We start from the raw sequence: 16,170 nt of genomic DNA, 5'->3' as shown, positions 1-16,170 counted from the left end.
CGCGCCGGAAATGCGTAACACGGCATGGTGAAAACTCGATCGCACCTTCATCATATCCTGAAATTAGTAATCACGATTAAAGTTCCCAGCGCCGAGAGAACAGGTTTCACTGCGGTTAGAATTTAGATGAAAGCCAGCCAACGTTTCGTGTCACTCGACTTCGCAATTGTACGATATAAGGGTTCGAGAACTTTACGATCCGCCAGATTCACTCTCCCACATTTTTTCACGCGAAAATACGAATGCCGATTTCCCGATCCAGGTATAAATGGAAAGCACTTTAACACGTTTGCTGTTTCGATTTAGAACTACAGTTATAGTAGAACTCTATTTATACGAATCCATCATAGGCTTTATATAAACAGTTCATATAATCGTTCATATAACTCCAGTTCTTGTTTGGATAAGTGGATTTAATTATACCTATACTCGTACTTAAAAAATCTCACTCTCAAAATTACAAGGTCTAACTACAAATCCTATGAATATAAACAACTCCTTAAACAAATTCGAGAAACATGGCGACATCAATCTCGACTCGTTTCACGCGACTGCGAAAATCGAGTTCGAGTCACACGCGATCTCTTTAATCGAGGATCGCCGGAAATGTTCGCTTCGACCTGGCTACGACGGAATTAACCGTTTCTCGAACTCGTAACGCGGAAGTGATTCGGTTTTCAAGGGAAAAATTACCACCTGCCGAATCGCTTGTCGGAAACGTCGATACGCTTATTTTGAGTTCGACGGAGTCTCGTCTTAATTTTGTACAACCATACCATGCTTATGATGTTAAACTTTGTGCATCCAATACACGGGGGATAAAGATTACTTATAATCATAGGGAAAAAGTAGACATTTTTTGATTGGTTTTCTGAACTACTGAAATATTTTTTCCGCTAGTTTTATATTGATTATCGTCTTGTCTTGTCCGCGTATTTTGAAAAATGTAGGAGACAGTCGATGCCACGTAAACGTTGGGGGTGATTCAGTTTGTAGGTGATAGCCACGATGTTCTCATTTTAGTCGCCTCGTGAAAACATCGATTGTAGCAAATCTTTGTCCATTCCAAATGGACTCACCTTATTTAGCATCGTCGCTTATCGCGTGCAGTTATCGCGCTCTGTACCAGCCGTGCACGCCACGTTCAGATCAAAGATCAGCAAATGAATTCTGATTTATTTGCTGTTGTTACAGTGTCGTTAATAGCACAAGATACGAACTATCGATTGTTGCAAGTAGCGAACAGATGTCAGAAACGTGACAAAACGCACGATTTGATAATCAATAGACACTGCACGTGTGTCGTATACACAAGGACTAATGTCAGACTCAGGCGTCGCGATATCCTAAGAACAATAATAACACCGTTTCGTTCTACTCCGCGATTTAACCATCCTGTAGATAATTAATATTTTATGTCTACGTGTACACACTTCCCTTGAATATAATTAACTCGAACAAGAAAACGCAAAGTTACGAAACAGCCTGACGCAGACGCCTCGTGTAGGAAAGATGGTTGCGTGCATGACAGAATGGGAGCAAGATTTCCGTCTAAAGAAAGACGATTTTTAGTAATTGACATAACTTGTTGTGACGAATTCTGGATTTTGTGTTCACGGGTAACGGTGTAGTAAATTATTGCGGGTTATAGCGGTATACGAATCTAGACTAGTGTAGCTGTACTTGATAATGTACAGGATAAAGATTAGAGATGTAGATTTTTAAACGTGCTACGGAGCCATCTGCTAAGACACGTAACAAGGGCAACCCTTTCGTTTTCTGTAAATTTTATGTGAGAATCGGTAGCGATATGTTAAGTACACCAATCGTTGTATCGAGTTATCAAACATCAAGATTCAATGAGATCCCAAGAGAACAACTAGTCTGCTATCAGAGTTATGAATTATTTGAATAACACTTTACAATAATAATAATCTGGAATCTTTTGAAAATATTTTCTAGAGTGGCTTGTTACAAGGGTATAAATTTCAAAAGTAAACGTATCGATGCTATCGAAACAAGCTTCATCATTATTAATGGAAATGTTAGGCCGTACCCTAAATAAACGGGCAATTTGATAGAGACAGCGAAGCTCCCTTGGGAAGTACATTTTGGTTTGTTACGGTTAGGTAGGCGAGGTTCCGCCGGAAGTGGAAGCGATTTAAGTGTTGCAGCGTTGTGCCGGAAACGCGCAGTGAGACCCCGTGAAACAAATCGAACCAGCATTGTTCGCCGCGAAATCGCGCTTGCATACACACGGAAGTAGCGAGTCGTTTCCGGAAAGAGGTGAAAATCGTCGGACGAGGTCGCGATTCTAACGAGACTGAAAGTGACGGTACAGTTAAATCCACTGTTAATGAGGGATCCCTATTAGAAAGAGGATTTATTAGGAAATTATTTGAATCTCTTAAATGAAAAGATTAAACAATACAAACGAGAACTTTTATCGACGTATTTACCGACTTATATCATCTGAATTTTTTTAAACGATCGATTGTCTCAAGAAACGTGATTTAAAAAGAAATAGGGTTTAAAGTTTTGATCATTTTTCATGCATTGATATAACTATTTTTAACGTTCCAAATGGGAATCCCTCCTTAAAGCGATGTTCTATTACACGTCAGTTGGTTTTAATTTTCAATTGGTCGTCCCGTATTTGGTTACCGTTCGCGACCAGTAATTGTATTATGATTGAACCGAGGGAGAGAAACGAGGAAGACGCGTTTGGCGAGTTGTCATTCGTGTCATTCCCCTTATTAGAAACTGCCACGAAGATATACGAGCTCTTCCACGAAAGACGTCTACTGCTCCCATGGCGTTGCTTCCTCTTTCATCAGAATGCTTTTACGTGTAATCATATTAAAGTGCTTTATTACATGGAAACGCGAAATAACGTCGGTGTTTGCGTGCCTTGTTCGGAAGGGTGGAAAGTGCAACGATCGGCCGCACCCTCAACAAGGCGCGGCTTTACAGGGCGTGGTGTTTGCGACACGACAATGCCACGCGCGAGCTCCCTTATTCTTCATCCCTGTTCCATAGACGCGTAATAATAATTTGCATCCTGTACAATTAAATATGGGCCTTTTTTCGTAATCGCCTTTAACGAACCACCAAATATCTAAAAACATTCTCTTAAAGTTGTATTTCAGTATTACAACAAATCAGATAAATGCAATGCTTTTTGTTCGACTCTTTTGTTTACGTCTGCAACAATCAGACGCTTACACTACGTTTGTTTAATCGTTCATTTAAGATTTTTAGTAAAAATTTCCATTTAATTTGTTCGGATCAGCATGCTGTTTTATCTGCATTTACTATCGCCGTACGACGAGAGTTGCAAGAGTTGTAAACGAGACAGCGATAAACCACTCGATTCTCCGGTTACGATAGATCTTTGCGAGAAGACGATTTATGTTCTGTAGCGTCTATTGTCGGAGAATGTTTGTCAGTGGGCGATCGGAATTGTTTATCCTATGACTTACTCGTCGGTCTCTCAGTCATAACTTATCCGTTATACGATATTCAGCTGGCAACGTACCACCGGCGTAAACGTGACGTTCTAAAGATAAAAAGTGTTAACAATGGAACACGTCAGTGTTTCTGCGTCGGATCATCAACTGTGGCGCGTTTTAGACTTTATATGAATTAAAAAGAAACTGAAAAGAAAAATTATTCCGAACCGACGCGACGCACAGTTGTCGAAAATCTCAAAAAGCCAGCTGAAATGTTAATCTCGCTATCCAAGGTACGAAATAAGTTGTAAAAAGAAACGATTAATGCTATCGTTGGACAAAATGGTGAAAAGTAATTGCACTCTGACGGTCACTGTCACGTAAATAAGTATATATGACTCGGTTACTAAAGCTTATCAGATGCTATCACGTATGTCGCAATGTCACCATCCACGCAATTTATTAATTTTGCTTAGATCCGAATCTGATGTCATGTACCCATTACGGTATCTACGTTTATAGTTTATACTCTTTGCTTTGGTCTTTAAACATACCATTCCAGAAACCTGTTTCAAATCGTCCGTTTCAAATCACTCGATAGAACGTCGCTTCGGAAACGATATTTATCGGTGAAAATTTATATAAGCGAGTCACAAATTTTAGTTTATACAACGTTATAATTTCAAAATAATACAGCGAATAAATAAAATTGATATTTTTTTACCTTTATTCGATAGATTGTGAATTCTTATTCAATCAATAGATAAGTTCTTTCGCATAAGTAAGTATCGTACAAAAAAAAGTCAAAATTAATTCAAGAACCATTACTGACAATTTTACGCTATTTCCATTATCAGAATTTGAAATTAAAAAAAACATTTTTGGCTAGCTTCATGAGACTTTCGATCACTGAACGACGAGTCCGACACTTCATCGAGGCAACGATATTTTCCGGTTCGCCAAGAGTTTGCCGTATCATCTGCGCGTTCGTTACCCCTCGTTACTCTCTGTCAAACTGTCTTAAGAAATCGGGAAGCTCACGAAGCGTGTAACGTAAGCCGATCGTCGAACAGAGTGCAGGAGACGACCTAAATGTGCACAGCCGCTCCTGAATCGTCGATCCTATGCCCTCAGGATCGATTAATTCATTACGCAATGCCAGCGCGGCTACGGATCGTTATCGCCGTTAATTAAGAATGCGTGACATAACGTTTGTGCCTTCTGTGTTGCGTGTAAATATTTACTGTGCTGAAGCGATCACGTTCGTTTCTTTCATTATAATTACTTTTCGTCCATTTAATTTATAAATTATCTGATCGATCGTACGGTACGTCCATATTGTTGACATATCAAATTTTACCGAATGGAAGGATATCAACAGCGGTAGAGGTATTTACTTAAAACAAACTAATTTCTGACACGATTTAAACGTTTGTATTCTCTTATTTTGCGTTTCCCTTCATTAAAAAAATATCAAAAAGGTACTAAAAATGTTAGATATTTTTAGGTAAATAAATTCTGATTCTTTCCAGACAGGAATTGATTCTTTCTTGATACGAAACTAAATACACATAGCTTCGTAAAAACGGAAATCGGTTATTAATTCTGATACATATCAAAATACATATAACACCTGTAGCGCGGGCTAGTCGTTCCGGATGACTTCAATTTTCTCACATACAAGATATCGAACTAACAACCACTTACGAAGTTAATCGAGTATTAATCCATTCGGGATCAAATTTATAAAGTTGTATACTTTACGAATATTAAGAACACTTTCTAACTTAGAAATATCGTTTATACGCCACAGTTGCCTTCAATAATTCAAATATTATTATTTCATATTCAAAAAATAAAAATCTTTCTTCAAATGCGATGGAGATTGTGAGACTAAAGTTGCTCGAAACTTTCTCCTCGACGTCTCGTCCGTATTAAAATTAAATATGATTTAATACACGTATAAGAGAATATTATTGCGCTCAAGTACGATTATTTTTCACGTTCGTTTTCCTTTTCCACTTCTCAAGTGGTACAAGGGACGACTTTCCAAGCAAACTCGTCGCTCGTCGCGACTGTTTTTCTTCCTTCGCTTAATAAAGTCGGACTGAAAATAGTGGCGGCGTTGGACGACCTCGCTCCGGCAATGAAAGCAACACTCATGGGAATGAAGAACTCATCGAAGAACTATCTCGTGAACTAGATGCCGTCAGCGAATCTTGTTGCAACAAGAGTGCCGCGGGATACGTAATTGAGAGATATCGAGCAAAGCGTCTCTCGATCCACTTTAAATTTTTTGGACCCCAATGCACCGACTTTCTTGCGCCACTTGTTGCGCCAAACAGGATACGCGGTGTACAGTAATATTTACACGCTTGTCCGCGAGGAATGCGAATCCCATTTTACCCTGAAGACGAAGATCTCGAAAACATAATTTTTTAGCGATCGTAGCTGCTCGTTAACTCGTATCGAACGCTCGTGTTTGGTTCGACGATGTTTGAACAAATCGCAGGACAGCATAGCGCCTGCGTTATCGGATTAGTGTACTGTTACGGACGAAAACAACACCCATGGGAAACAAGTCGAACTCGTCAGTGACCATGGTTAAAGAGACCACTCGATGGTGGGGTCCCTTTGAATGCATGCAGCACGAAACGGTCCCGGAAACGGGCCCCGTCACGCAGACCGGAAGCTGGACCTCGCTGCGGCGGAGGATTGACATTAAATCCTATCGATCGTCCTTTGTCGAACGTTCATTGATCTTCAAGAAAAGGTGCCTTTCTCGAGGCACTTGACGCGTTCGCCTTGAATAATGCGAGTACATTTTTAAATTATTCGAACCTACGTCATAAATAAACCTCAATACTTGTAAATTCTAGAATAACGTTACTAACGACTAGTACTTCGTTAAACTATCGAAATAAAAATGTTCAACTTACGTATACGCTACCACCTTCATAATTTTTAAACTCAGGTCTAGAAGGTCCTAAAAGACCCTTCCACAAACTATTTTCCTTTTAAGATGTAATTTTGATTCTTTAGAAACACAAAAAAGAGAAAAGTTCTCGCCTCGAAACATCACGTTTTACTGATTTCTGGTACCATACGGAAGAAACATGGAATTTTGTCGGATGGGAAAGTTCGTCGTCCCATGGTACGCTATTATTACCGTTCCATCTCACGCACGGTGGTTGACTTTTCGTCCCGTTTTGACGTTCAGCTTCCACCGAATCCTGTCGCTCGAAATTTAAAGATCCCGACAACCTTATTTTCAGGTGGTAACACTCGGTTACGGCGAGATTCGGTTTCGGCAGCGGCGAACAGGTTCGCCTTGCAAGGTGAGATGCGTGCTTCTCTCTCGGTTCTTTCAATTCTCCCTTGGCTGGCAGTTTTCGTTCTGTGCACAACCGATGCACGGTCGTCGTTCGTCTGCCTGCGTTCTATTCGCGAACCTGTGCGCTTTTGCGTGCGTGTGCAGGTGCACACGGTGGGCGTACGCGCCACGCAGCCTGGAGAGAATTGCACACCAAGAGAGGACTCGCCTGTGGGAAAGTAACGCAACACCATGAGACCCGACGGGACTGGACCGACTCTGCCAAACTCCCATAGCCGTATAGCCGTGTTCATGGTGCTCGACGCCGTTCGCTGCGTGCACGAGGATAAAGTGGCTGACCACCGTGGTTCCGTCATTTGCTTCTGTTCCCCTCTACACAATTATTCAGAAGAAGAATCTACTGAAACCCTACTTCGAGATACCATTTAAATTTGATACTTTTCTTTGTTTACGAACCTGGGATATTGATAAGCTTATGCAATCTATATTGTAAAAACTTTGTTTTTAACGTGGAACAAAATTGTTGGCTCGTATAGTTCTAGCACGAGGGTTATGATCTTAAATAAACCGCGTTTGGAATACAATACAGTATCGTTCCGATTATTTTCTGTGTACAATGTATCTGTAAAATTCGTTTCATAATACAGAGCGATAGAAGACCAACGTAATTTAATCTTTAATTGTTTGATAGCATTATTAACGCATTGACTGCTATGCCATCCACATACGAGTGACACGATTTTTCATTAGGATGCTAATAAATCTAGATTGTCTTGAATTTTAACGAGGCTGTAAAAATAAGTCCTACGACAAATCGTGGGTGTGCTGGTTTCCAATTGTCTAAAATCAAAGTTTCGTTTTTATGGACAATTTGAGGGGTTTGGTATAGCAGTTCACGCGCTAATCATAGTACTCTAGGCATTCGTGTGTGAAACCAGTGACCCGGGAGTCGCCCTCAACGGTTCTTTTCGCATTGTCGGTTATTCGCTACACGTGGTCAAGACTTATCTGCCGATTGCAGCTGCGACTCAGGGCGATCTAGACTGCCGGGACTAATTGAATTTTCTCCTCGAGATCGCTGTGAACGAAGCCAGACCGCTGTAGGTGGAAGAGGGATACTTTACAGGGGTCTCGTTGTTCGCGACAAAAGGCACGCGTATTGCACGAACGGTATATCGTGATATCACGCGTGGCTGAGACCCACGACTTTCATGTTGCGCCGGTTAGAGGGTTGAGATCGGTAAGAGTGTTGCTTTTGAGCCTGCCGCCGTTCGAATCGGACTGTTTTTCCCGCGCGGCGGGTCTTCGACCTCGACTAACACAAAAACACAACCGAAATAGGAAGGGAATGTTGCCAATTAATGGTAATTCGTTTTCTTCCCGTTTAACGACTATGTGGAAAGAGAGTACGAGCCGGATAAGTCGATTAAAATTTCAAGAACGAACGTAATTTGCCGCTCACGGACCAGATGCCCATTCCGATTACATTTCCAGACACGGCTCGTGAAAGGTATCACTTTCAAAGATCCTGTTTGATACATTTCTAATGGCTGCACCTGCATTTATGCCCGTGACGCGCGTCGAATTACTTCGGCCGCTCTATGATATTGCGCGTCCCTTCGCAATGTGAATCCCACTCAGGTATGACGATAGTTTTCCCATCGTCCCTGTTTACCTGTGTATCCGGCAGCAAGTGCCGTCTATCTAGTTCTATGGACGCGTCGTGTCGTTTCCCTTCTTCGAAGTTACACGAAAAATATTAAATATAAATTTAAGTAGCACGAAAACAATTTAATCGATACAAATACATTTTATCTATCTCCGAATAAAGTACCATTTTCGAACGCGAGAGATCGTTTCGCGTTATACAGATTTCGGAAGGATTTAAAACGAAAAGAAACCTGGACGTTTTCCGTGAAAGAAATGAGTAAAAACATTATCACTAACCAAGAGGAAATTGTTCTCGTTGCTTCCGGAATGAAAGCAAAACGCATAACTTTCGTTCATCTTCTGCTTGAGGTATCGCGTCTGTACATACATCGTATAGCGGAGATTGAATCTAGATCGTATCATGGACGTTAAAAATGCAAAATATTATTTATTCTTAAATTTCCAATCTTTCGATCTGAAAAATGCGCGTTTATTGCTCGCTCGAACGTTTCATGATTATAGGTGTTACTACGCAACGCATGCGATGAAAAATATTTTCATTTGAAAACAAAAAAGAAAACATTGATTCTGTTGTGGCAACAAATAAAAATCCTCCTTCAATGGACACTATTAAATTAATTCGTTAGTCACTCCCACGCGAGTTTCTTGTTTTCCTTCGTACAGTCGTCCACGAGCCCTTCTTGCTCGAAAGAACGGTTGACGCCCATGCGTTCGCGTTACGAGCGATCACGTAGGAAGCGTGCCTTTCGTTTTTTTTTCTTGGTCGTTGACAGGTATAGGCGCATAAATAAAATATCGCCTCCACCGCGGCAACGACGAAATTTTCGTGTCCAAGATAAGTCGTCGTGGCTCACTCGACGCGTGTAGTTGCGACTACCGCGTAGGTGTTTATCAGACGCGGGAAAGATCCAACGTACTACGTTTCCTGTAGCATATGTTCGACAAAAGGCTCTCATAAAAATATAAAATTCATTTTTGATCAAAGCATCATCGAACCAAGTCGATTGACTTTAAATTAAACGACTCGAGGGTTAATATTATTTTTTTAAACGTTCCATTATTCCTTAACGGAGTATTCTAGGCTAGTCTAAGGTTCCTTGCATGCACAGGATTCCCATCAACTCCAATCCTGCCTCATTCGATTCTTCTGTACGTGGAATAACTAATACAAAATTAAAACTATGGACATATGTATTTTATCACGGGTTCGATGCGTATTTCAAGCATTCCTAGCGTCACGTGTGACGTTTATTAATAGTTGGGGCTTGTTCTTCCGAAGACATTGTAATTTACTCGCTTAGGATGCCACTTGCAGCGTTTACGGAATTTTAATTGTTAAACGAAGTATCCAACCAGAGAATGAATCTCTTTATAAAACTCGTGTAATCGAATTAACTTACGTCAAATATTTAATCTCCAATTCGATAATTTAAAACAATTATTTTCTTTGTATTAACAAATATTAGTTATCTTTATCTTGTATATTATACCACAAATGCATAGAGTAAACATTATCTCTGATCTAACGATCTTTGTACTTTTGATCGTTACTCGTGCACTTTAGGCGCCTCGAACCAATCAGATTTATATTAATACATAATTTAAACATACACGTTATAACTACTATTTATTACAACTTTAAAATAGTTCATTTTATAATGGAAAACAAGAACGTATTCAATCCAGTGCGTGCTTTATCGCAGGAAATGTTCAGCGTGTGTTGTACCTACGCATACACTTGAATATTGCGGACGCTAACACAATTGTAGAGTTCCGGAGGACGCCACGTTGTGGATAAATGTGACAAAGTTTGTATCAATATCGTAGAACTTTTGATAAGAATAAGATATAAAACTTCTAGTCTCGTTCGTAAATTAATTTTTACTCACTAGCAAACATTGGGACGAGTAGACTAAGTACACTTACGAACGAATTTACGAATGAAATGCAAATTCGAAGTTTGTTTACGAGCGAATCTAAAATTTATCCTTTTCGTGAATAAAATTTACCCGATTCTGGCGAATAGTCTTAGCCCTAATCGCAACCCTAATCGAACAGAACTAGCTCGTACATTCACCGAGCGTTGAACAGCGTCTCGTGCACTCCCCAGGAAGGTCGTTTTCTTTCCTCCGGGGCGCCCATAGCTCGCTTACTACGTCGACGTTACTCCTCGCCTCACGCGTCCGCTTCAGTCGTAGCGTAGCGCTCGTAGAGTGCGGAACGTGGTGCACTTCGCGGTGTTTTAAACGCTCGTTAAAAGCGTGTTCGTTCGCTGAACATCGCACGGAATCGTCATCGATATTCCATCGCGTTTAACGAAGAACACTTACTTCGCGTAGGATCGAAACCAATCGGCAATTTTAGATCCGTAAAACAATCTTTTATTCGCGTGGTGCTCGGTGCTTCGACCTCCTCTCGAGGACCAAATTCAAGGATCCTGCGAGGTGGAGAATCGTAACTGACAGTGACCGTATCGGCGGTGGTCCATCGAACATTGCTCAAGGATTTAATTTGTCGGTGTCTGACGGTTCGATCGGATGTACTCAATGCCGCTTGTTCGCCAAGTGTAAACATGATTCCCGCGCATTGACGTTACGCACCGAACCGCGAGTGCGGGTTGCACTCAGCTGTGAATACGTAAAAAGTGAGTATGCATTTTAATTACGCTGGTTCACTGTCATCGGTGCGTCCGTCTCGGTCAAATTTTATATAATAAAAATTTTCTCGTTAAAAATTTGCCCTACATCGATCCCAGGAATGGGCAAAATTTTATTCGGATTCGTTTCATCGTTGTGAAATATATCATGTTTATGATGAAATATTTTATTTTTGTTTAACTAAGATGATAAACAGATAATTCGAAATTTTTATCTGTGTAAGACGCTCGTTTTCCGTTACGTAAAATAATTTTTTAATAGAACTGAAATCAGAGTACAGTTTACACACGTTATCGTCGAACTTAGCGCCTGAGGTCAGTTTAAAACGACGCGATGTTGGGCATTTATAGTTATTGGGAAGCGAACAGTTAACGGTGTGGGAATAGTTATCTTTTTCGCTGTGCTTCCTCATTAGAAAGATATTCAACAATCGGAGCACGTAGACTTCTGGCTAGATGCACATCGAACGTCCGGCGCACTTCGCGAATGTTTAACGCTCGGGCTTCTGGCATGCAGCTGTGGTGTATTTAGGTGTTTACGCGACTACGAAGGGCTCTCTTTGCTTTCCTGCACGAGTACAGGCGTTCTGGTTTCGCCTGTAAAGTTTTTTCGCGAGTCGAAGATTGACAGTTCTCCTTATAGCAATTACAATTTATAATCATCGTAGTTTGGACAAGCTTTTTCCTATATTTTAAAGTTTAGGAACACCTTTCGATTGTTATCAAAATAAAGCTTTTCGTCACAATGTCACAAATATTCTTCTGAGAAACACGAAATATTTACTAACTACTCGAGGAAACTCAAAGTACGTATTGCATTTGACTATTTTACTGAATATCTCTCATCTGACTATCAATATTCTAGTTCATTTAACTTCGATACTACATTATCGACACGTGACCTTCCGTTATTAAGCAACATTTTATATAAACAAATTGTCGTATCTCTGAAATCCATTGCCCGAGTCGACCAGGTTCATTAATTTAAAATGAAATTTACGCGTGTTTCCAAAATTTGGATCAGTAATAACCTTTACTATATATGTAGGTAAACAAAAATATAAAATCAACATTTTTCGCGATTTGTTGCACTGGGCTTTTTACGCCTACTTACTTGGCAATCACGGCACTCCCCGTTAATTATCGGACGGCCTTCGCTACGATTAGTTCTTCTAGCAACCTTGACGAGGGAAAAAGAAGAAGCTACCTGCTGAGCGACGTTTCTATTTTAAGCGAACATTATAGTCGTATTACTCGAATTCGCCATGCTATGACTCCGAAATAGAATCACGTAGGAACATAGAAATCAGAACAAGAATTTCGCCTGAGATCGGTGTTAACCTGTTTTCAAGTTTCTTGTTAGTCGTTGCATGTTTCTCGCGTCCGAAGTAGGGTTGTTCGATTCTGAATCGATTTGTTAGAAAATTGATTCTTACACGTCTGATTCTAACACAAATCGATTCCTGTTGCGAAAAATCGAGTATCGATTCGCTCAATCTATCGTAAAGAGTACGTTTACGTGGATGTCGTTCTTCCTTTTGCGATAGAAACAACTATTTGTTTCCCTTAATTATAAATACATTACTTATAACAAAAATATAGTAAGGAAGAAATAAAATTCTACTTTTAGGTGAGATCAAAGGAATGTTGAAGCACGTGTCAGTCTCGCCATGGAGAGGGCGAGCGGACAGCGTGAGTCTCGCCTCGAGCGGGGGTGCGAGCAGTTGCGGAAGCGGAAGTCCAACTCCTGGTCACACGCCGCCGCCTTCGAGAGCGTCTTCGTGCGCTTCGCTCGCACCCCTAACCGCCCTTTCGAGTTTCTCTCCCATCGACGCTAACCCGCAACAGGTGAGTCGAGCAAAATCTTTTTCAGATTCGCAGAAAAATTGCATGGAAAACCGATCAACTCTTGCTCTACCAATAATTCCGATAACCGCGAAATAAAGTTTTCCATTTATTTATTGTACGACCTCTAATTTTAATCGCGCGTATAAATTATTTAGAGAACCTACTTTATTAGTTTCAAATTCAGAATTATTCGCCTTCGACTTCAGTCAATTTTTGTAGTATGACAGTCCCTGTAATCTGGTCGTTCTTATCATCATTATTTAGATTTGCACGAAAGTCGCATCTATCGTCGATGGTTGAAACGTTTCGAATTTGTTTGAAGGTTTGCTACAAATAATTTGTAAAAATCTGGTAAATATTAATAAGAAGCAGTTACCGGATTAAAAGTACTATTTATTAAACCGATATCCAAACTAATTAAAATTAGTTTAAGCAACGAATCTAAAATTTTCATTCGTTGTTCGCGAATGAAATTTGCGCTGACTCTGACCCGGTGAAAGGTCGAAAGCCACGCGGGTGGGTACAAAAAGCAATGACGCGTTCGTTTAATGAAGCCAACGAGGAGAACAGAACGTTATCCGTGACGGGCGTCGGTGAAACGAGTTCGTGAAAACGAGAACAAAACAGTTCCCCGCGCTTATTAACAGCTGGACCACGTGTGTCCTTGCGTGGTCGATCCATCGACGGGACGTGTGTTTAATCCACGATTATTTCTGACGCACTCTGTTGCTCGATTACACTTACTCCGAAAATAACCGCGGTTTCGGTTATGCAAACAAAACGTGCGTCGATAGAAAAAAATGCACCACCGTTTCGAGAGCTACGAGAACGAAACGCGTCGCGACGATTGCGGGGACGGTCGTTCCGAAACATTCTCGGCGTTTATTTTTGTGGGAATAAAGTCAGGTTTCCAGGGCAGGGTGAGATTCTCACGATCCGTGTTCCCGTGTTTCATCCCGCGTCGTGCGGTTTCGCATCCCTTTTTGCGCGGACAGAAACATGACTCTCTCTCCCGGAGGCCCTTCATCCCGACAAGATGTTTAGGGAGGGCACTTTTTCTCGACATCTGCATGGAAACAGAAGAGAACCCCTATACGCTACGCCCGCTCGAATGCAAATTCTTACAGGCGCGTTGACGGCGCGTTACAAAATCTGAATCCCGACGATCGTCGATGTCGATGATTTGCAATTTTTAAACTCGCCGATTGCGTATATTAACTACGTAGAGCCGGGCAAAATTATATTCGAATAATGGATGACGAATGAAACCAACTTTTTTCGTTCAGTTATGAATAATTTTATGAAAATAATGTAAATAGTCGTTTGTTATTCGAATAATTATTTCCTCGCGTTCTCCCTCTCGCGGAATTTCGGATCATTTTCACGTCATTCTATCCAAATTAAGGTCAATCGTGCACCGTGCACGTATCGCCTACCAGAAATTAAGGTCGCTGCATTTAAAAAGCGCGCGGTTTGCATTATTGTCGGTATCCCAGTTTCTGGGGCTCTGGATGTTAAATAAAATGGCCGCCTGTTGAATAATACGCGCGTCGATACGCATAGGTTTCATTGTTTGCGTTTGCCTGACCCGCTTCACACGTGGGTGCACAAAGGTCGGCGCAAACGGTTGACTTCTTCCGTTAGTTTCTTCGAGAGGCCATCTGCGACGGTACGCGGCCGATTTTGGTCATTGGCTGTGAATATTTTTACAAGTCGATTCTCGTGATCTTGGCCCGTTTACGTCGAGAACTCGTGAAGAAGTCGACGGCGCTTCCGTTGATTTACACCTCGCCGTATGAAATTTGCCTTCCTCGAAGGCGTGAAAAAATAAATGTTTCGTTTCTTTAAAAAACACTGTCCCCGATACACGGTAGGCTCTTTTGGCTTTTCGGTGTCTATCGACGGGGAGTCGAGAGTTTATCTTTGTCCGCGCGTCCCGCAGTTTTTGTCGCTGGAACCGAGAATTCTCTGTGAGAACCCCGCATGCCAGGGCGTCGCACATTGCGGGCATCTCAAAATGTGTGGACGAAAAAGTGTACACGGGTCGCTGTAACCCTGGCGGAGCCACTTAATCGCGTTCTCTGCCGGTTTACCGACCTCTGGGTTGCTTAAAATCGGACTAAAGAGACATTGAATAAATAACAAATAAAAATGTCGACACTGTCGAAGAACGTCTCCTTCGAATTGGAAATATTTGGAACTTATTCTAATCTCGATGCAGTCTGGTCACAGAGACTTTATCGTTGGCTCGATAAGATAATGGCTGCACAGAAGCTCCAAGATGTTTTGTTTTCTCGATCTTCACTGAACGTTGGAACCGGTATAGGATAAAATGCATTCTGGTCAAATTTTTTCGTCCGTATTGACCGAATGTAGGAAGAGTCTCGTACATGCGTGAGCACTTGCGGCTTTCTGGTTACCGCACAGCTTTACGTAAGTGGCGCGAAATGCGAAAAATGATCGCATGCAATGATCGAGACAATGTCAACGTCTTGTCGTTCAGTTAATAAATACTATGAACGTAAACAACGCTATCGTGTTAGTCCACGTATAAAGTTATCGCTATCTGCTATTTTACACAGTTTTGTTCTGTCTATTATTATAATCCATACTGCCATTTTTACACGTTCGCGAACAAAAATAATAACAGACGAGGCAGAAGTATTTCCCGATCCATTCTTCGATGATATTCGTCAATTTCATTAATTTGATACATTTCCAAAAATAAAGTATGCGCAAACTACGTTTGTATAACATTTTTGACACTCATACTTTCACTCTACTATAGTTTTGTGCGCTCTTCGCGTATACGTTCTCTCCGCACGAGTAATGAGACTCGAAACCGCAAGATTCGTTTTAAAGAAATTCGATCCAGCGCGACGCGGACTGATTTCCACAACGATCCCTGTCCTACCTTCACACAACACGTACGAAATCGCGTTCCACCTTTTCGTTACGCTTCTGGAACCTGCGGACCTGTCCTGCGTTCCAGGACCTCGCAACGTCCGGTGCGGCGGCCCGTAGTTCCGCCTTTCTTGTATGCGTCCAGCTTTTATTCGAACCAGTCTCGATGAAACGTACTCGATGTTCCATCGAAACATCTATCCTTAATCTATCGATCGATCGATCTTAACCCGTTATAACAGGCGATCTACGATTCGATTTTCCGAATACGTGAAATATCGTTACATCGCGTGTGTAAAAATCAC

General features: G+C 41.3%; 1 protein-coding gene across 1 annotated transcript in view; it reads left to right on the top strand.

Moving 5' to 3' along the window:
• The first annotated feature begins 10,649 nt into the window (after nucleotides 1–10,649).
• Rau (RA domain-containing protein rau) overlaps nucleotides 10,650–16,170 on the top strand; it is a 36,607-nt gene continuing 31,086 nt past the window's right edge. The window contains exons 1-2 of the mRNA XM_076777407.1: nucleotides 10,650–11,101; nucleotides 12,744–12,961. Of these exons, the coding sequence (XP_076633522.1) occupies nucleotides 12,758–12,961 (204 nt within the window). The 5' untranslated portion in view covers nucleotides 10,650–11,101; nucleotides 12,744–12,757. The remainder of the gene's footprint in view (nucleotides 11,102–12,743; nucleotides 12,962–16,170) is intronic.

The sequence above is a fragment of the Colletes latitarsis genome, chromosome 11 (assembly GCF_051014445.1).
Source record: "Colletes latitarsis isolate SP2378_abdomen chromosome 11, iyColLati1, whole genome shotgun sequence".
NCBI lineage: Eukaryota > Metazoa > Arthropoda > Insecta > Hymenoptera > Colletidae > Colletes > Colletes latitarsis.
The sequence above is the reverse complement of the archived record's forward strand: the minus strand, read 5'-3'. Positions and strand labels throughout refer to the sequence as shown.